At 35.7% G+C, this 22,466-nt stretch overlaps 1 protein-coding gene across 4 annotated transcripts in view; it reads left to right on the forward strand.

Moving 5' to 3' along the window:
* ATOSA (atos homolog A) overlaps positions 1–22,466 on the forward strand; it is a 114,547-nt gene that overhangs the window by 81,533 nt on the left and 10,548 nt on the right. For all 4 annotated transcript variants that reach the window (XR_011968429.1, XM_072616281.1, XM_072616272.1 and 1 more), the window contains exons 7-10: positions 783–899; positions 8,436–8,515; positions 10,306–10,414; positions 17,491–17,649. Coding sequence is in view for 3 of the 4 variants with exons in the window: in XM_072616281.1 (XP_072472382.1) it covers positions 783–899; positions 8,436–8,515; positions 10,306–10,414; positions 17,491–17,649 (465 nt within the window). In the remaining variant the exon portion in view is untranslated. The remainder of the gene's footprint in view (positions 1–782; positions 900–8,435; positions 8,516–10,305; positions 10,415–17,490; positions 17,650–22,466) is intronic.

Consider the following 22,466-nt stretch of genomic DNA (forward strand, 5'->3'; position numbering starts at 1 on the left):
AACAACAACAGATTCCCCCAATGACTTAGCTGTTTCTTTACTGTTCTTATCCTGAACTGAGTGCCTTTTTTTAAAAAAAATAGGACTCTTATGTCTCCTGCCTGTCTTCTAAAATATATTTTTGTCATATAGGGAGAGGATCCTGAACCTCTAAAATCTGTCTTTTTCATTATGTCCCTGTCTTGTAAAACTATGATTGTCACAAATCCAACCTTAGCCTCAAATTTGCCACTTTTAAAATATCTTTATCCATAAAGACCACTCTTTGAACCTGGTAGTTAGGGCTTCACTTGTGATAGATTCAAGTGTCCAAGAAATTTTATGTGTATTGACACAGGAACTTTCTGGTTCTCCAACAGCTCCATCCTCTAATGATTAAATGATAAAAAAATTTTTTTGTAAAACAAAATGTCATCTAAGTGTCTAGTAGAGAAAGAGGAAGAGGAGAAGATAGTCATAGTCGTATACTTTGGTGGTGACTCTTTTTACATTATACTTGTGAATCTGCCTTTTTAAGGTCAAATATTTTGTAAAGTCATTTTATAATTACTTTATTCAAATTGTTTAGGAATTTCTTCATTCTGTTTCTAAAAATAATGATTAGAGTTTTCTCTAAGATGATTCAGGAGCTTCTACTTTAAATGGCAAAAAGACATTTTTGAAATCCTGTAAATAACCGTTCATGTAATATTGAGAAAATGCAGATTTACTGCCTAGGACCAGACTTCAACTAAAATGAGTCTTGAAACTGAGGTTTTTGACATGATATTCTTTCCTGACAGAGAACTATATCAGTGAAGCATTCAAGTGTTTGGCGAAAACGTAATTTTCATTCATTAGATGGAACCTCAACCAAAGCCTTCCATCCTCAAACTGGATTACCTCTTCTTTCAAGTCCTGTAAGTACTGTAGCTTGTTATTCAGTATGTAAACCAGATAACTTTAACTTTATCTAAATGTTCCCTTATACTTTGTCATTTGTAAAATGCTACTTCTTTTCAGTACAGACCATATCTAACTGAAGTAATTAAAAATTAAATTCTGTATGGAAGTAGAACATTTTAGGAAATTGTAGACTTGTAACTTTTAGTAAAGTTAAATATTTTAGGGATTACTTAAGTTTAGCCTAGTCAGAAACATAAAAGACACACTCAAAACAGTATTAAACAGTTTAGCCACTTAAAGAAACTATCTAGGTTCCTAGAAAATGAGGAATATGACTATTAATCTTTAAGCTTAAGTTTTAATACACACAAACATTTGTATTTACACACTTAAGAAGTTCTGCCTTTGTGGTCCTTTTGCAGAGGAGATAGATTTGTGTTATGTATGTATACCAGGATCATTGTGGTGTAATGTTTTTATTCTGCTTTAGTTTCTGCTAGTATTTTATCCTCGAGTTCCTATATAGGTATATACTTCGGTGATTTCTGGGGATGAAGTTTTTCCATAGAATAGTTTCTATGGCAATAAAGTTCTGACATGTTGAAGGTCTATTTGTCTTTTGCATATTTTTTACTTTCGTTACATTTTACCTGGCAATAAGATAGCCATAGACCGTGTCATTCCACTCTCAAATATTCCACCCTACCATTATGTGACTTTTAACCTAACCTCTACTACCACCCCTCACCAAACCTGGATAAATGAAGAATGACAGGTGCTCTTTTCCCTATGTGTATTTTGTTGGGGGCCTAGGCTATAAGGACTGTTATTTCTCAGGGATTTCCTCTCTAACTGGGTTCCTTTCAAATTGTGGAGAAAGTAGTTGCTGTTAGGAATTCTCAATAAATTTTTATTACTTGTGTTGTGGGGGTGGGTAGTGGGTGGAGGGGAAGTGACTCTTGTCTATAACCTGGCACTCACAAAAACTAATTATATGGGAACATATTGAAAAGTTGGTCAGTCAGCCAGTATCCTAAGATCCTTGCATACAGAGACTGTTTACTCCTATTGAAAAGAAACAAGTGATTTCTTGGATTACATATTGCATCAGCTTATGTGAGAAGCAGCCCAACACAGTGGAAAGAGTACTGACTTGGAGTCAAGAGGTTTATTCAAGTCCCAGCTCTCACACTGACTAGCTATTTAACCATGGGTAAGTCACGTAACTCCTCCGAGTCTCAGTTTCCCCATCTGTAAAATGGAAATGATAATAAACTTGAACACCTACTTCACAGTAGATGAGGAAGCACTTTATACACCTTAAAGGGAGTTCAGTTTATCAATGTGAGTTATCTATTATTTTTATCATTCTTATTAGATAGTGTTCACGATAAAGTAAACCAATAGCAGCTCATGAATAAATTTGACATTTATAATGGCCCAAGAGAAGGTCCTAGGTAATTTAAGTTGCATTTCTAGGCACCAGAGAGCACAGAAACTGAAGTTTTGAGGACCTGTGTTTAAGTCTTGGCTCTACTGTTTACTACCTTTGTGACCTTGGGCAAGTCACTTAACCTTTCTCAGTTTCCTCATCTGCAAAATGAAGGCTTTTACTAGAAGATCTCTGATGTCCAGCCTGTTCTGACCCTTGAGCTTTTACTATCCAGTTAAATAGAAAAGAAAATGCAGGCTTCGCTGTATTCCCGTATTAATTCAGATGTACCAGCACCTAGTCAGGTTATGGAGTATAGTGTTGTAATGAACGTTAAACGTTTCTTACACGTCTGAGGCATCATTTTACAATGTTGGGGCTATCTGTAGCAATAACACAACTGCTTACTACTCAGTAATATTGAAACCATGAGGATTTTCCCCCTCCCAGATTGATTTTTTTTTAACTAGGTAAAAGAGACCATTCTTTGTCTATTTCTTACCTAGCCTTAATCACCAAATGGGCATTGTCCCAGTCAAACTGAGACCTGGGAAAGATATCCAGGGCCTTCTCCAGTCATCCTGATTGGTATCTTGCCGCTGCACCCAGATGGTTCTGGGGAAGGAAGTGAGGCTGGTGACTTTGCCCAGCCCTCCCTCACTTAAATCTAATTCACTTGCAAGTCATGGCATCACCTTCCTAATATCGTGGTCCCCTTCAAAAAGTCAGGACAAACAATGATATGCAGATTACTGGAGAATCCCATTTGGTTATCCTACCTTTATATATTTTTTCATACTGTTCACTATATGTAAAATGTTCTCCCTTCCCCCTTTGTCTATCAGATTCCTGTCTGTCCTTTAAAGCCCAATTCAATTTCTATCCCTTTTCCACACCTTTGCTAATTTGTTTTTTCTCTCCAAAATAAATAATGATCATTCAGCTCTAGATCTCACCTAGCACTGTTTTACACCTCTCCAATGTAATTGACATGTGTTGTAGTTATCTGTGTGTGTGTGTGTGTGTGTTTTATTACCCTATTAGATTTTTAAGCTCCCTGAGGGGAAGGAATCTTATTTTTTCTAAATCCTCTGTCTTCTCAAGTGTCTGAGAAACTTTCAACACACGTGTCAGTGAAGTCATCAAGTAGTTATTAAATCCTTTACTGTGTGCCATTCACTGTGCTACACACTTAAGAAGCAAAGTAAGAGGAAGGGGGGTGGAAATGGTTCCTGCCTTCAAGGAGTTGAAATTCTGATGAGGGAGATAACATGCAGAAAACCATGTACATACCAGATATATACAGTATAAATGGAGGCTAATGAACCAGTATGTTTGTGTAGAACAGACTATAGCAAAGAAAGAACTTAATGGAAGATGAGATTCGAGCTCAGATTTGAATGAAATCAGGGAAGCTAGATAATATATGTTTAATAAGAATTATTCTAGAAGGAAATCAGCACATTATTTTGGCCAAAAGTAGTACCTCTGGGAATTGTTTATATAAAATCACTGACTATAAATTATGTTTCATGACTTGTAATTTCTGATGTTGAAAAGAATAATGAAATTTGATGCATGCCTTCCTATTTCGAATAACTCACTTCAGAAGACACCTGTTTTTCTCATGGAAAATGACCAAGAAGTTTCAATCAAGGTTCCATATTTATCAGTCTATATTGATTTTGCAGGACCATTTCAAGAAAAGAATGTTTTGATTATAATTGATTCCTTAAAAAAAATGATTCATAATTTCCCTTTACACTTGTGCTATAATCAATTACAACTTCATAATAGTTTATTTAAACACACAGATTGTCAACGTTTTTCATTTCTGACAACGGGGGCACCATTTACCTCTGAGTTATAAGGAATCTATGGGTAAAAGTCAGTGAAGTAAGGCTAAAATGTTGATATAAACCTCTGAGGATCCCTGAAGTAGATTGCTGGAGGATGTTGAACTTCCCCGGTTTTTTACTGATCATGATGAATAGTATAGTTGGAAGAATGCTAGAATTGCTACTGTAAAGAACCCAGGTTTGAATCCTAGCGTTGTACTTAGTATCTGTGATATGATGTTGGACAGTTTACTTAATCTCTCTGGGTAAGAGTTTCCTCATGTGTAAAATGAGGTTTTGCTAAATGATTTCTAAGGTCCCTTTGATTCCTAAATTCTGTGAATGCTATTGTAAATTCTATGACTATATTATTATGTGTTTGAAGACCAGTGTTCAGTCCCACTGAATTACTATGGCCATTATATCTCAGGATTGTCCTCACCTGACTCCATTCAGATTTAGGTATTAATTTATAAGACAAACAAGAATTTATTCTGGATACTCTTGATATTTCTTATTTTTAACCTCCAGAGTTAGTCTTTGCTTTTCTGTTACGCTAAAATACTTTTCTTTAGTCCTTTGTCACTTTTACTCATACTAACTGCATTTTTCAAAAGTAAGGCAAAATGGTCTTTTTGAAATTTGTACTTAAAGAACCATAATTGAACCTCATATTATAGTGTATGTAATGTGGGGAAATAGAAGAGTATGTACTTTACGTTACTCTCAGTGTTACACAGACATGTCCCCAAATGCGAAAGTTATAGAGGAAAATCATTACTGATAAATATAGTGGTATAAATGATACTGTAGGCTTTTGCAACTGTTACATTAAATCCTCAGATAGTTTAGGGTCATATAATTTTGGCTCCCTCATTTCAATTTTTTTCTTAGTCCAATGAGTTAAACTTTACACAATTTTTTTTTTTGCTTTAATTCTTTTTTTTAATTTATTTTATTTTTTATTTTTTTTCAAGCTTATGGATCTAAATGTTTTTTTCTCTAATTTATTTATTTATTTAACTTTTCAACATTCATTTCCACAAAATTTTGGGTTCCAAATTTTCTCACCACTTCTCCCCTCCCTCCACCCCAAAATGCCAAGCATTCTAACTGCCCCTATCACCAATCTGCCCTCTCTTCTAACATCCCTCCCTTCCCTTATCCCCATCTTCTCTTTTGTCCTGTAGGGCAAGATAACTTTCTATACACCATTACCTGTATTTCTTATTTCCTAGTTGCAAGAACAATACTCAACAGTTGTTCCTAAAATTTTGAGTTCCAACTTCTCCCCATCTCTCCCTCCCCACCCATTCCCTTTGGGAAGGCAGGCAATTCAATATAGACCATATCTGTGTAGTTTTGCAAATGACTTCCATAATTGTCATGTTGTGTATGATTAACTATAATTCCCTCCATCCTATCTTGTGCCCCATTGCTAATATTCTCTCTTTTGATCCTGTCCCTCCCCAAGAGTGTTGACTTCAAATTGCTCTGTCCTCCCACTGCCCTCCCTTCTATCATCCCCCCAACCCTCCTGATCCCCTTCTCCCCCACTTTCCTGTATTGTAAGATAGGTTTTCATACCAAAATGAGTGTGCATTTTATTCCTTCCTTTAGTTGAATGTGATGAGAGTAAGCTTCATGTTTTTTCTCTCACCTCCCCTCTTTTTCCCTCCACCGAAAAGTCTTTTATTTGCCTCTTTTTTGAGAGATAACCTGCCCCATTCCATTTCTCCCTTTCTCCTCCTAATATATTTCTCTCTCACCGCTTAATTTCATTTTTTAAAGATATGATCCCATCCTATTCAATTCACCCTGTGCTGTGTGTATGTGTGTGTGTGTGTGTGTGTGTGTGTGTGTGTGTGTAATCCCACCAACTACCCAGATACTGAAAAAAGTTTCAAGAGTTACAAATATTGTCTTTCCATGTAGAAATGTAAATAGTTCAACTTTAGTATGTCCCTTATGATTTTTCTTTGCTGTTTACCTTTTCATGCTTCTCTTCATTCTTGTGTTTGAAGGTCAGATTTTCTTTTGAATTCTGGTCTTTTCATCAAGAATGCTTGAAAGTCCTCTATTTCATTGAAAGACCATTTTTCCCCCTGAAGTATTATACTCAGTTTTGCTGGGTAGGTGATTCTTGGTTTTAGTCCTAGTTCCTTTGAATTCTGGAATGTCATATTCCACACCCTTCGATCCCTTAATGTAGAAGCTGCTAGATCTTGTGTTATCCTAATTGCATTTCCACAATACTTGAATTGTTTCTTTCTAACCACTTGCAATATTTTCTCCTTGACCTGGGAACTCTGGAATTTGGCCACAATGTTCCTAGGAGTTTCTCTTTTTGCATCTCTTTCAGGAGGTGATCAGTGGATTCTTTCAATATTCATTTTGCCCTCTGGTTCTAGAATATCAAGGTAGTTTTCCTTTATAATTTCATGAAAGATGATGTCTAGGCTCTTTTTTTGATCATGGCTTTCAGGTAGTCCCATAATTTTTAAATTGTCTCTCCTGGATCTATTTTCCAGGTCATTTATTTTTCCAATGAGGTATTTCACATTATCTTCCATTTTTTCATTCTTTTGGTTTTGTTTTGTGATTTCTTGCTTTCTCATAAAGTCCTTAGCCTCCATCTGTTCCATTCTAATTTTGAAAGAACTATTTTCTTCAGTGAGCTTTTGAACCTCCTTTTCCATTTGGCTAATTCTGCTTTTTAAAGCCTTCTTCTCTTCATTGGCTTTTTGAACCTCTTTTGCCAATTGAATTAGCCTATTTTTAAACGTGTTATTGTTTTCAGCATTTTTTTGGGTCTGCTTTAGCAAGGTGTTGACCTGCTTTTCATGCTTTTCTTGCATCTCTCTCATTTGTCTTCCCAGTTTTTCCTCCACCTCTCTAACTTGATTTTCAAAATCCTTTTTGAGCCCTTCCATTTGAATATTTATTTTGGATGTTTGGGATACAGAAGCCTTGACTTTTATGTCTTTCCCTGATGGTAAGCATTGTTCTTCCTCTTCTGAAAGGATGGGAGGAGATATCTGTTCACCAAGAAAGTAACCTTCTGTGGTCTTATTTTTTTTCCCTTTTTTGGGCATTTTTCCCAACCAGTTACTTGACTTTTGGGTCTTTGTCAAGAGTAGGGTATACTCTGGGGACCTGTAAGGTATCAATCAGTTCCTCCAAGGTGGCACAATCAAGTGTATGCTGGTCTGGGCTCAGGGAAGGATTTTTGTGCCCAGAATCTTAGCAGCATTTCCTCTCCACAGGCACCTGACCTCCAATTCCACCAAGCTAGTTCTTGGGGGGTGGGATTCAGTCAAGCTGTGGAGGCAGGGCCTCCATTCAGTGTGAGACAAAGACCTGCTGCCTCAGGGTGTCTACACAGGGCTGAGGTAAGACTCAGCTCTGAAGTGCCCCCAGGGGTTTTTACGATCCAGCTATGGTCTCAGGCTGCTGTACGGGCTGCCCTGAGAACTCCTGCCATCTGCCCAATGTGAAGGCCCTTCTCCCTTCCTGGCCAGCTGAATAAACCCCATCACTGACCTTTGGCGCCTGTGGGTTGAGGGATCTGTGGACCTCTGCTGCTGGGACTGGGGATTCTACAACTGGAGATTCTGCCTGGAGGGCTGTTCACGAGCCGTGAGCATGGCCAAGGCTGGGCTCTGCACTCTGCGCTTTGCACTCCACGCTCCACTCCACAGTCCAGTGCCACTGATGTTTCCTGTGGGTCTTTCAGGTCATCCTGGGCTGGAAATCTCCTCCACTCTGTTTTTCTGCACTTCTGCTGCTCCAAAATTTGTTGAGAGTCCCTCTCTACAGGGGTTTTATGGGCTGTGTGGTGGCAGCCTCTGTATGTGTGTCTTTCTATTCCGCCATCTTGGCTCCACCCCTCCACAATTTTTTTTTACATCATAATGTTTCAACTTGATTATTTCTTTCCTAAGGTATTTTCAAGCTAGTGGCTTAAGTTTGTGGAAACTGCTTAAATATTTTTAAAATTAGCTTTATTTTCAACAGTAGCAAAATTAGAATAATTACTTTAGGAATAATATTACTGATTATAGATTGCATCCAGTTTTTAACTAGATTAACATTAAGGGGAAACATAAGAGGAAAATACTTTTTTTTTTTTTTAAGAAAGCTACCTGTTTTTAAAAACAGGTTAACTTTCATCCAAAACTCTTTGATATTCCAAATGAGACTTTTGTGTGTTTATTGGGGGGAAAGGGGCATTTTGTTGTGGTTGTTCCTGGTATTTCAAATTATTATTCTTATCTTAGGTTCCTCAAAGAAAAACACAATCAGGCTGCTTTGATCTGGACACTTCCTTACTCCATTTGAAAAATTTGTCATCCAAAAGGTATTTACCCTGAAATTCGTTTGATTTCATATATATAATTCAGATTAAATACATTCATTTTGCAGCCATCTCCACAGTAAGGAATACTTGCATTTTCTGGAAAAGTCAATTTAGTCTTTCTTTTGATTTCCCTTACAAATTTTATTTCTACAGAATTGCCAGAGAGAAATAAATAAAGATGCTGGCTAAGCCCATCATGCATTGGTCATGATGGAAAACCAGTAGATCATAACTGTAAGAAACTTATATCCAACACTTAGTAGTATGTTTTGTTTTTCTACCATTTTCATGACTTTGTATCTTTGTGAATTTATAGTTGTCTCATTCCCACCAATGAACCCTTAGGATTTTTTTCCTTATATATTTGGATGTGTTGACTCTATACTCATGATTCCCACAGTTTTGTTCTCTATCTTCTCCTAACTAGGTTATTCATGATTTCAGAAGTCTTCAGTTTTGTACTTTTCCATTATATATAATATTTATTTTCACATAATATATATACATATTTTCCACATAATATTTTGCATTGCACCTTGAAAATTTCTTAGTTTTAAAGCTCCATTTTATGTATTAATTAGGTTTGTTGGAATAAAAGACGCCTTTGTACAAATAGATGTAATCTCTAACTAGATTTGTCAGATTATCATTAAAAACATGTAGAACAAAAAATGCTTTGACTGAAGATTAGGACAGTAATAGCAGGTCAAGGTTTCCAATGATTCTGACATAATTATAAAGCAATCGTTAAAAGATTCTCCCCTTTTTATTAAGCATGCATCTTTCTCCATTTAATTCCTGAACTCTTCATGGTTTGCATGTGTTCTGATGAACCATTTTTAAAATGAACATTTATTCATGATCTCTGCATGGAATCAGAGTCCAGAGTTGTTAAATTAAATGGTCTAAGTTTCTGTAACATCTAAATCAGGAATCCTTAATCTGATTTATGTAAATTTGTTTTTTTGGTATTTTGATAATTATTTGATTATAATTGGTTTTCTTTGTAATTGTTTTTTATTTTATGCATTTAAAAAAACAACATTCTGAGAAGGGTATATACATAGGCTTCGCCTGATTGCCAATGGTTAAGAAACATTGATCTTAATTCTTTAAAAAATTTCAGCTACTTCTAATTCATTTTATGAACAAATCTTAAAAAGAAATTAGCTCACAGAAGAAAAATCATCACCTTTTTTGAATTTCCATTTTTTTCTGCTCTTACATTTTTGGATTCTTGTCCCTAGAAAAAATGAGGTTTTTATTTATGCATACGTAATGTATGTATATGCATGTATAAACACATAGTACACATAAATTAGGTCATCCTGGTCAATAGATTTTTGGTATTTAATTCAGAATTGTGAATTAATAACTATTAAAACAAAAATATTTTCACCAATAAATATGAGTAAAAGTTCAAAAAAGAATAGCTAGCTATGCATCAACATATATCAATAAATAATTTTAAATGCTATTTATAGTAGGTTTGTAATTATTAATTTGTTATTATATAGATTTATAAATATATAAGGCTAGCCATTTCAAGTCTGTAGTTTGGAAACAACATAATAGCTGTGTAGAAAGTTTTAACATAGATAAGAAATAAAATTTCTATTTTAAAATTCAGTGTCTAAAGCTGTTTCATCAGGGATAAATATTTCATGTAAAATAAGCTGCTTATTCTCTATATAACAAATTCTGTAACTAAACAAAAGTAATGAAAGTCATATAACTAAATCACTGGGAATGATACAGCTTTTTGATGATTTTTGTTTCTTCTTTTATAGTCCACAGCAATGTTTAAATGTTGAAGGTGATCCAGATATCCATGGAAAACCATTTTTGAGTTCTAGTGCTCCACCCATAACAAGTCTTAGTCTTCTAGGAAATTTTGAGGTACTGTGCAATCTAACTTGCTTTTAAGAACTAAGGTTTCTCCTAGAATGATATCATTTGAGTCAAGGTCCCAACATTTTGTGGGAAAGAGATGCTTTATATTTCTTCAAAGTCTCCCATATCACTTTGGGTATAGAAGACATTGCTAACCATGAATCCTTGAGTAGGGGAACTGGGAGAGGCAGCAAATGAAGTCTGGGATAATGAGGAAATCTTTGCCCATTAGTTTGGTCCTTTGTGCTGGAAATTCCTTTGAAATACAGGAAGGGAATTACTTGAGAGAAACTTTCCTACCCATCAATTTGCCAAAATGAGCTTTGATACTGACTGGTTGGGGACTCTTACTTAAATGCTTCCCTTAGCAATTGTTTCCCCTCCAGGTAAAATAATATAATAAGCAGCGAAAAAAGCTAATTCTTGATAAAACTGATGCAATGGGCGAACAAAAATGGTTATTTCTGTCTTTCTTTGAGAGATATATAGCCAAGAATAAGGTCTGTCTGTATTCTCCCTTTGTCACACCATATCTGGGTTATTGTGTTCAGTTTGGGGTTTTCATAGTTTATTTAAGATGGACATTCATAAGCTGAAGAAGATCCAGAGGAAGGCAGACAGAATAGTAAAGGCATTTGTATCCAGGTCATGTGAGAAACTGGGAATGTATAGCCTGGAGAAAAGAAGAAAAGAGAGATGTGTGGTCCTCAGGCACTGCCATATTGAAAACATAATAGACTTGGTCTCTTTATGGCAGCAAAACGGAGAAGTGGTACAAGTTTCAGAATGGCAAATTTTGGCTTGAAGTCTGGTAAAACTTTCTAGTAATTTCAACTATATATAATGGAAATTAGTTTTTCGTATTAACAACTTAATATGTTATTGTTGAAGTTTAATAACTTAGTTGCAAATTTAATCATATCTTGTATTTATAGCAGTGCTTTTTTTTAAGAATTCTTGTTTATTTTTAATTTAACAGTTATGAGTAAATGAACTTTACAATGAACCTCTTCCTTGCCCTTTGTTCCCACTTTGTGTTATAGTTATTGTATATATGCTATCTCTCCAATTAAATTCAGCAAGGATTTATCAAACATCTATGATATGCTGGGGGATACAAAGACAACAACATAGTATTTCGAGCCTGCAAGGAGCTTAACGTTCTACCTGGGGAAATGAAGCATGTCTACAGAGAAGTAAATAGAAGATAATTTAAGGAATGGGAAACCCTACTGACTTGGTAGGATTAGGGTAGGGGAAGGGGAGGAGAATTAGGCAGTGAGTCAGGAAGAGCTTCTTATGGGAGCTGGCACCCAATCTCAAGCTTGAAGGAAGCTAGAGATTCCAAGTTGTAGAGGGTAGGAAGAAAAACATTCCAGACATGGGGGACAGTTTATGAAAATGCATGTAGGTTGTTCTGAGGTACTCTAAGTTAACAGAGTAATAAAGAAACTGCCTGTCATATCTGTCAGTAAGGGAAGAGTTCATAATCAAACAAGCAATAAAGAAGTTTACAGGAGGTAAAATGGATAATTTTTATTGTATAAAATGTGAAAGTTTTGTACTAACAAAAACATGCACAGCTAATAAGAAAAGCAGGAGGACTGGGGAAGGGAGAATCTTTTCAGCAAGTTTCACTGATAAAGGTTTCATTTCTAAAATATATAGAGAATTGAGTCACATTTTTAAGAATAATTGCTGTTCCCTAACTGGTAAGTGATCAGAGGACACAAATAGACAATTTTCAGAGAAGGAAATCAAAGCTCTTCGTAGCTCTATGAAAAAATGCACTAAGTCACTGACAGTTAGAGAAATGATCATTTAAAAACTGAGGTATCACCATATACTCATCAGATTGATTAAGATGACATAGAAGGGAAATGATAAAAGCTAAGAGGAATGTGATAAAACAGGTGCACTAATGTACTAATGTAGATGGAGCTATGAACTAGTCCAGTCATTCTGGAAAACAATTTTGAACTTTGCTCAAAAGACTGTTAAACTATGCATACCTTTTAACTCAACAATACCTTAAGGAGATCCCCCCTCAAAAAAGAGGGAAAAAATCCATAGAAGAATATTTATAACTGATCTTTTTGTGGTGTCAAAGAATTGGAAACTGCCCATTAATTGGAGAATGGCTGACCAAGTTGTGGTATATAAGTTCAGTGGAATACTCTTGTGTTACAAGAAATGATGAAGGAGATGGTTTCAGAAAAACCTGAGAAGACCTATAGGAACTAATGCAAAATAAACTGAGCAGAACCAGAAGAATAATCTCCACAGCGATCGAAGTAATGTAAAGATAACCAATTTTGAAAGACTTAGTAACCGATCAGCACGACATATGAGAATTCCGAAAAGCTCATGATGAAGTGTTATCTACCTCCAAATAGAGAACTGATGAATTCAGAGTATAAATTAACACATAGTTTCCCCCTTTTTCTTGATTTATTCCTTTTTTCCTTCCTTCCTTCTTCCTTTTCTTTCTTATCTTTCAGAACATGGCTAATGCAGAAATTTTTTTTGTTATTATATGTGTTCACAATAGGTTTTGGTTTTTTTGTACCTTGTAATTGGGTAAGGGAAGTGATTATAGGAAGGAGAGAATTTGGAGCTGAAAAAAAATTAATTAAAAAAATTAATATACTTTAAAAAAACAGAAATAATTTGTTTTTAAAAGTGTAAACAAAAAAGAAAACAGAAATAGTAAGGGTTGGACCGTCAAATTCTAGGAATAGCTAAGCTGGTTTGTCTCAATCTAGAGTGTGATGGGGAATAATATGAAATAAGTCTGGAAAGGTTAAATTAGAGTCAAGTTGTGATGTGTTCTAAATGATCAACTGAAGAGTTTTTTGTTGTTTTTTTTTCCCAGAAGATAGCAAAGCACTGAAGATCTCTGAGCAGAAGAGTGACATGGTCAGATATAGTTCTTAGGAGTACTGATTTAACAGCTATTTGCAGCATGAATTAGGGAGGTGAGAGGCAAAGGGTGAGGAACCTGTGGCCTCAAGGCCACATATGGCCTCCTAAATCCTCAAGTTCAGCTCTTGGGCTAAATCTAGACTTCATAGGACAAATCCCCTTAATGAAAGGAATTATTCTGTAAAACTTGAACTCATTCAAAAGGCCACACCCAAGGACCTAGAAGACCACATGTGGCCTCGAGGCCAGCTATAGGTTCCCCACCCCTGGGCTAGACCAGTTAGAAGCCTATTACTGTAATTCCAGCAGGAGAGGCATAATGGTTCTGTGAATCTTTTCTTTTCCTACCTGTTTATAACCACTCTTCAGTCTTCTTTGCTGGATTATCACATACCTCTTGCTCACTAAGAATGCGTTTGTCTTAAGGTTCTTCCATCATGGGTCCTTTCTTTTCTTTTATCTCTAAATTCCTGATGATATCATAGGATCATAGGTTTAGAGTTGGATAAGCCCAGTGAAGTGAAGTCAACTTTTGTCTCTGTAGACCTGAGTCCAGATGTTGTTGTTCAGTCATTTCAGTCCTGTCTGATTTCATGACCTGCTTTGGGGTTTTCTTGGCAAAGATACTGGAGTGATTTGCCATTTTACTTCACCAGATTAGAAGCAGGAATAGTTCTCACAATGCGGTTGCCCGTCTCAGCAGAAATAAGGCTGATGAGATGTATACTCCTTCTATTAGAGTAGGGTTCTATGTGGCCTGGCCTGCTTGGATTCAGACCTATGAACCTATGTCTTTTGGTAAAATTTTCCGGGGAAACTAACCCTATCGGATTATAAGTGAGCTGTAAAGTATAGTTTCTAGAGTTTGCCTGTAGTTGTTGGGAGAAAGGACTCAAGTCCTTCCTATTACTAGAATTAATGGAATTTAGGTTTCAGCTCATGGTAAAAAATACTAAGCAAAGTCGCTGAGCAAAGGAAGGGATTAGGAATTGGGAGTTAGGTTGTCATGCTGGAATGGGAGACCAGAATCAGCACCAGAGACCATGAGATCATGGCTTAGATTGGGAAGAGGCCATAAAGCTCTTCTAGTCCAGTTCCCTTGTTTTACAGATGAGGATACTGAGGTCCGTTGATAAGTTTCTTACCTGAAGTCACAAAAGTGACTTAGACATTAGTACTAATTCAGCTGCACCAAGAGAAGGAAAAATTCACAGGCTTTAATGGTGTAATGCTGAAAAAGCAATGTGGGGCAGATCTTGCTGATCTTTAATACTTGATATTTCTTGTGAAGTTTTTTTCTTCTACGTGACTCTAGATTCTAAGCGAACCCCTGTATACTTATCCTTCCTGCTTACCCATTGTATCTTTTTTAGAATGAAACTGAATCTAGGTTTGTTATCTACTTTCTTCAAAAGTAGTTATTTTTCATTTCTATAGTATGAGAGAATCTTAGAGTGCAAACAGTATATACATTGGTTGGCTTACTTCTGCGTGCTCAGAAAACTTCTTTATGCTTTTTGCATGAAAGGTCTCTTTTACAACCCCAATTTTCTTGAGAACTGGATCTTTACATGATTATCTTTTCTATGCTTTCAGTCTCTCACTTGCTAGGGTACCAGAATCCTCAGGGAGTCATCATTTTTAGGTTTACATCTCCTACCTCTCTTCTCACCTTAATGAAATGTCAAATCTGCAGCCTAATTGCCTTTAACTTTAATGAAGCCCTCGCTATACTGAGGATTCTTGATTTCCACATAGTATAGGGAAACTTTCATCTTCTAACTTGGGACCCAAATACCTCCTGTCTCCTCTGCTGCCATGATCCAGTGCTTAGGCTCAAGTAATCCCTCTCAAATCCTGGCTTTAAATGGTCAGGTCTATAGTTGTGTATATATTCCAGGGGCCCTAAAGCTTAGAAATGGTTTTTATTCTCTTAGTTGCATAGTGGTTTTGGTTCTTTTTTGTTTCTCGGGTTATACTTTGTGCCCTAGGATATGTCTGTTCATTGGCCCTGGGAAACTTCATGAGAACATATAAAGTTGATGGAATGATGGTGGTTAGAGGGAGGTCTGATAGTAGTACTACAATAGATATAAATAGCATACTGACATTCTCACTCTCCATAAGTTGGCCTGTTTAACATTATCAAAAGCCTAAGCTTATTACTCAAAATAATTCAACTAATATGAGGTCAACATTATCCAAAGTCAGCTCTGGGGGTACTGCCTTAAAAACCTTTATGTTTAGTTTTACAAATCAATACTAATTGAAATTTTGAAGCATTACAATCGACATTTTTAAATTAACATCAGTGTTTCAAGTTTAGATAACATGATATTTGTAGAATCATAATGAGTTAGTAGCAAATGAAAGAAGATAAATTCAAAAAAGAAAACTAGAAAAGTCATTCTATGTGTTTGATAATTATCTCTTTTTGTATTTATCTTTTGGTTGCCTATTAAAAAAGTTTTTTTAGTGTCCAAAGTTATATAAGTAGTGTGAGAGATAAAGAAGCTTATAGCATAGTGATTGCCTTCATAGGATATAAAAAAGCTTAGTTTTGGAGAAAAAAATACTTGAAAAATCAGTTATGGTTCTCTTACATGTTAAAATGCAATAAGGTTCCTAAAGTGAAAGAGATTAATGTAACCTAGAAAAGTAAGAGAAGTCTTCATGGAAGAACTGAGACTTGCTGGATGTTGAAAGACAACATAGGGAGGGTGAACAGCATAAGCAAAGGCCAATCACTTTTTGAAGGTCATAAAGTCTGTAATCCAGTCTGGAATACATTGTATAGGTTTCTCTAAAGGAAGGAAAGGTAGCTCTTCTGAGTAGAACTTATGGAAAACATGGACAGGATAATGGTATGATCTGTAGTAGAACTGACTGGAAAACTTGTCAGCTAGTGGGAAAATAGTAGTAGCTGATATTTATATAACAATTTAAGATTTGCAACGCACTTTGCACACATTATCTCACCTGTGCTTTGTAACAGCACTCAGCATTGCAGATGTTGTGTCTGTGTTTGACAAATTAGGATACTGAGGCTCAGAGTTTGAATGACTTGCCTTTGGTGCCTGATAAATGTGACACTTTTCAGCCGAAGAACAGATTTTAAAAAGGCTATACTACACTCTCTCTTAAAGCATTTATGCATAGAAATTAATAAACTTTTATTTGACATCTACAATATGCAAGGTATTAGGCTCTGGATATCCTCTCAAATATTAAGCATTGTCTAATTTTATCTGTGGGTGTTCTTTCAAATTATACAAATCAGAAGCTATCCTGAGACTCTTCTGCATATCTTGTCGTTCCCTTCAGCAGCCTCTTCTCTTTCCAAGAACCAACCTCAATAAGTACAAAAATGTTAGCCATTACTGGTCCATGATGATCTATGAACCAGAAAAATAAAAAAATTATTTCCAATCCTGGGTTTCCTCTCTTCTGTCTCTGTGATGTCAGTGAGCATGTAGCAGAAAAGGGAACACAAAGTGCTAACAAGTCACATAGGCAAAACGAATTCCGTAATGTCCTTCCATCCTACTGGGGGATACGGTATGTACACAAATAATGAATATAAGATGGTTTGAGGGAAATGTAAGCACTAACAACTGGAAGGATTAGGAACGACACCAGAAGACTTGAAGGAAGTTACTGTTCAGTTGTGTCCAACTTGTCATGATTCCATTTGGAGTTTTCTTAGAAAAGATACTGGAGTGGTTTGCCATTTCCTTTTCTAGCTCATTTTACAGGTGAGAAAACTAATAACTTGCCCAAGATCACACAGCTTGAAAATGTCTGAGGCCAGATTTGATTTCAGGAAAATGAGTCTTTCTGACTCCAGGCTTGGCACTGTATCCGCCCACTGTGCCACCTGTCTGCCCCTTGAAGGAAGAGAAACATTCATCTGGCGAAAGGTGAGGAAGCAGCTTCTTCCCATTGTGGGGGAATCAAGGCAAAGGCTAGAGACAGGAGATGGTGTGCCACATTCAAGGAATAGCTAGTGGGAAAGTTTGGCTGGAATGTAGGAAGTGTGAAAGGGAAGAATGTGAAAGAACTCTGGAGCATTAGAAAAAGAACATGAGGTAAATTGTTAGAAAATGAATTAAATATTTAAATTACCTTTAATTTATATCATTATTTTTGTTTTACAGGAATCTGTCTTGAACTATCGATTAGATCCTCTTGGCATTGTTGATGGCTTTACTGCTGAGGTGGGGGCAAGTGGAATTTTCTGCCCTACTCATATGACACTTCCTGTTGAAGTGTCATTCTACAGTGTTTCAGATGATAATGCCCCTTCTCCTTATATGGCAAGTAGACAGCTTTTATTGATTTTTCTTCCTGAATCTATCCTACTAATGAAAATACTTATAAATTAATAGCTTTGTTGTTTCTTTGGTGCATTGTTTGAAAATGTCATACCCTATTTCCTAATAAAAAACTGAATAAAATCTGTGCCAGAACATATCTCTGCTTCTTCTATGAGCTCATTCTGGTAATATATATCTTCCTTTGGATTTGTGTAGGATTATGAAAATGTAAATATACATGTATCTATATATACACATACATACATACATGCATAATATATACACGTATGTGTATATGTATATATACATATAGCTAAAACAGACAAGGCCTTAGCTGAAACCGCTTGTAGCTTCATTCATTCAGAATCTCCATTATTTATTGTGGTCCTATTCTAGATTGCATCCCTCCCTTTGTAGTTTTTTTCCAATCAGGCCTGGATATGATGGTTTGATAGCCAGGGCTTCCCCACATCTTTGTGATTTCTCTGCTTACTTCATTTTCTTGGTTAGCAATCTTGAACTAGTCATATTTTCAGTACTGCTACAACATCATATTGGGGTTCTCAGCAGTCTTACTTCAAGTGTAGAAGTCTGGTTGGTCGCTCAGATGGATTTGTGGAATCAAGAACTTCTAGTCCTTTGCCTAAGGATTCAATAACTTGATCTTCCTCATGCCTCTTCTCCCAAATGTTGAGAGAAACTGAATCTGCTACTAAAATATAGCAAAGGGACACTGATTGTGGAAATGGTAGAGTTGGAGAAGAAGAAGGGTGTCTGTTAAAATAGAATTAGGGAAAAGCCAAGAAGATAATACTAATGTCATAAGACTTAGAATGCTATAACCTGAATTTTAACCCTAGTTCTTAAATCAACACAGACACCTTGACCCTAGATCCCAAACTTCTCCAGTTTCCCAGATTTGCCATTTTGATTGAGGAATTGAGGAAAGGGGGAAGGTTAAATTTCAGTAAGAGTGGATGAAATTCAAAACAGGTAAAGGCAATGAGTGGGAAAGAAAAAAAGCATAGAGTTCCAAGTTGAAGCTTTTTGCCAGTCTCTGTATCCTATCCCTACTATCCAGAAAATTAGGTCATCTGTCTTCCAAGAAAGTGGTCCAGACTGGCTTTATGTATATTGTTCATCTCTCTACAAAAAAGGTGTCAGAAGACACAGACCTAATTGCAACCCATAACGCTCCCCCGTGCAGCCTGAACCAGATTAAAATGTAAAATTAAAATTGAGGTGTATTTAACAAAAGAAATAAAATTACAATGGATCATATATAACATTATTATATGATTTTCTAAGTTAGTAAAGGGGCTGGCAGAAATCCTTATATACAGGGTAATGCCCAATTTTTGTATTTGAGTTTGACACTGTTGACGGAACAATTAGAGAAGGTATTCAATTTATGACACTTGATAGCAACAAATATTAGCATTGTCCATTCAAGTTCTCAGTGCTAGTAATTATACATTTATTAGTCTTTATTAGAAATGATGCAAGAAAATTATTAAATCAGTTTGTCAGAGCTGTTCTTTGCTTTGGTGGTACCAAAATGGCAGAGATCTCCCTCTACAAGTGGCCTATCTGAGTTCTTTACCACAGAAAACTGTAAGTGATCTTGTTATTTTGGCATTAACACCTTAAAGAACTCACTGTTGTTGGATTGATGAAATCCCATGCTAATTTTAGGTAGCTGACTATTTATGGAATGGACCACGGAGCTGAGATCAGTAGCAGAAAAAGTATGTGATACTATTTTGATATGCAGCTTGACTTGTTTCACATATGTTGCTGGAATAAGAACACAAGATAGCAAAGTATGCTACAGTATTTTCAATCTTATCTTGATATGATGTTTTGAGTAAACAAAGTCCTAAGGCAAAATGGATACTGGAATGGAAATCAGAAATAGGGTAAAAAAGTGAATTGGGTAAGCATCATAGAAAATTATATTTTTGTGTGCTGCTAACACATTGAGTGGTAATTAGGAAGAGGTGGTAGAAAGGAACATTTCACTTGGATTAAAATTTGGAAGAAAGAAGTTTGCAGTGAGAGTGCGTCCTACTAAGGACTGTGTGATTCCCCGCTCCACAGTAAATCATTTAGGTGTATTACCCTATTTAGGGTCTCCTAGATCCTACCTGTAAGGCTCCCCTTGCATTTCATATCGTGCATATTGCTTGGGCTACAGTAGTACAAGATTCATGCATACTGTCCTGTTGATTAGATTAAAATTGTACCAGACTGTTGAATAAAAATATCCCTAAATTGGGAAAGGTTAAATATATCAGGTTTCAAGAAGCTGAAAAATATCCAGTTTTCTTTGTTGTGACTATATTTACCAGGCAGTCCTCTGCTCTATAATGTGGTTTTTGTAGAGGGCCTACCCATAAAAAAAAGTCTCTGAAGTCTTAAATTAATTTTTTATTTTACTTTTATGATATTACTGAATGAAACAAAGTTTCCATAAAGATAAAACTAGTTTCTACCTTTAGCACATAGGCTTTAATTTAAAAAAAAAATAGACTCCATATATTATAAGACTTTTTACAACATAATCTTGCTGCTTGGAAAACATCACATGATGAAAGAAGAATGACAAAACCAGAAAAACTCCAAAGTTAATCCCATGTCAGTGGCAGATTTCTGATGTGCCATCTGTGGGTGCCTCTGTCACTTTAGGGTTAAATAGTTGTATCAAACTAGTCTTCCGTAGTTGACAAAATTGAAAAGAGAGGTTTCTGTTTCTGTTCTGCAGCTCAGCATTTCATGTTTCTGTTCCATAATAACTTGGAAGCACTCTTTTGAAGGATTTTGACCAAGTTTCGCATGGCTTAAGTTTGAATTCTACTTGCATGCCATCTCGAAATAAATTGGTAATAAAAGCTTTGAAATGGGCATATCTTCTATGATTCCTAATAGAATCCAGTGAAATCTAGTAGGTAGAGGTTGCAAAAATATGTGTATTTCTAACTAGTAAGAAATACAGTTCAGAAAGCCACTAATGTTTTGTTACATGTGTGCTTATTTCACTAAGAAAGATGTTATTCCATTGGTGTAGATATTCTCCCAACCAGTGCAAATCATCTTTCCTCTACAAACTCAGTAGGTAATTTTCAACAGTAAATGTAGCCAAAAAATTCCTCATTCTACTGCTACTCTGGTTCAGAATATTTTCTGAGCTTAGGTAGGTTGGTCATCAAAAGCAGACATATATCCAGCCATTAAGCCAGTACCTAAATAATTTCATTTTATTGTAGAAGCTGTCAGGTTATATATCACTGGCAGTCACTGAAAACTCCAGGCCATCTTACGATAATGAGGTATCAGAATAAGACCACAGTAAAATATATGGATATTAATATGTACATTTATTTTAGTATCTATTGTTGGCCCTAAATCATGTGCCTCTTGGTCTCCATGCAGTTTAGAAATTGCTTTAAAGTAGGACTTTAACAATTCATGTGCTATTTCTCTTAATTTCATTTTGTGCTTTCATGTTATATATCCTTACTGTTCGTATAGTTTTAATTTTGGTTTCATTTTTTTAATTGATGTCTTTTCACACAACTAAAAAATATGTATACATACACAGAATGACTTGGCTATAAGCTTTTGTTTTTAATAGATCATTCAACCAACTCAGCAATCTGTCCTATGGTATAAGCATTTTTATGATCTAAATGAATATATAAAAACAGTGCTTATTATGAAGGTATATGTTTACATACATAGATATGTAGTAAAGATAAGATAGAAGCAAAACTATTAACTAAAATGAATTTGGTTTTGGCTTAAATAAAATGCGTTAATATGAAAGTGGCAGCATGATATAGTGAAGTCACAAAGACTTGGGTTCAAGTGTTCCCTCTGGCTTAGTGATTATGGGCTAGTAACCGAATCTTTCAGTACCCCAAACAGCTCCCTAAGATGTGAATTGCAGCACAGTTGTTGAGTTGCTGTGGTAGAAGGGGTTTTCTCACTGGAGATTTTCTACACCAATGAAATCACAAGACTAGATTCAATATATTCAGGATATTATGAAATGTATACTTGGAGGATGTAATCTGTAGGGTGTTTGTGAATATAACTGATATAATACTTTATTATTTTTCTTACTTCGATTGGAAATATGGGGAGAAGCTAGTATTCTTATTTTCCTTAAAAAGCAGATATTTAGCCTTTTTTTCTTTTACCATGAAAGTGGTATTATTTGGTGCTTGTTTTAAAATATCATTTTGATTAACTTAAATAAAGGGTGTTTTTTCGCTTGTTTTGTCACAGTTGTAATACGTTGGTCCTCTTACCTGCTTGCCCCACCCATTTGTTTTAATTGACCATATTACAGGATATACCAGGGACCAGAAGCATGTTTTCAGTGCCTCTCTCCATGAATATTTTTACAGTATTAATGTATTGTTCAAGTGGCCTATATCAAGGAAAGTGCTATATATACTTGAGGAATTAAAGTCCATGGAGTTCTCTCTGCCCCTTCTCCTCCCGACTTTTCAGTTCAGTAAAGAAATCTGATGGGATAGTACTGTTTATGTTTATGATCATAGAGATACAGGACTGGATAATCTTCAGTTGTCACTGAACATTGCAGGATAGGTGGTTCTCCATTTTTTTTTTTAAGTTACAGAAATAGAATCATATCTTTCCTAGCATTTGATCATCCTGTTGGTTAATAACTTATTCCTTGTATCCAGCTGAAATTTCTTAATTTATTTTTGTTTTACCCTAGGTCTTCCATAAAATAGAAAATAGCTGGCCTTTTTATAAAAAAATATTATTCATAAGAAAACAGTCCT

This window comes from Notamacropus eugenii, chromosome 1, assembly GCF_028372415.1.
Source record: "Notamacropus eugenii isolate mMacEug1 chromosome 1, mMacEug1.pri_v2, whole genome shotgun sequence".
Taxonomy (NCBI): Eukaryota; Metazoa; Chordata; class Mammalia; order Diprotodontia; family Macropodidae; genus Notamacropus; species Notamacropus eugenii.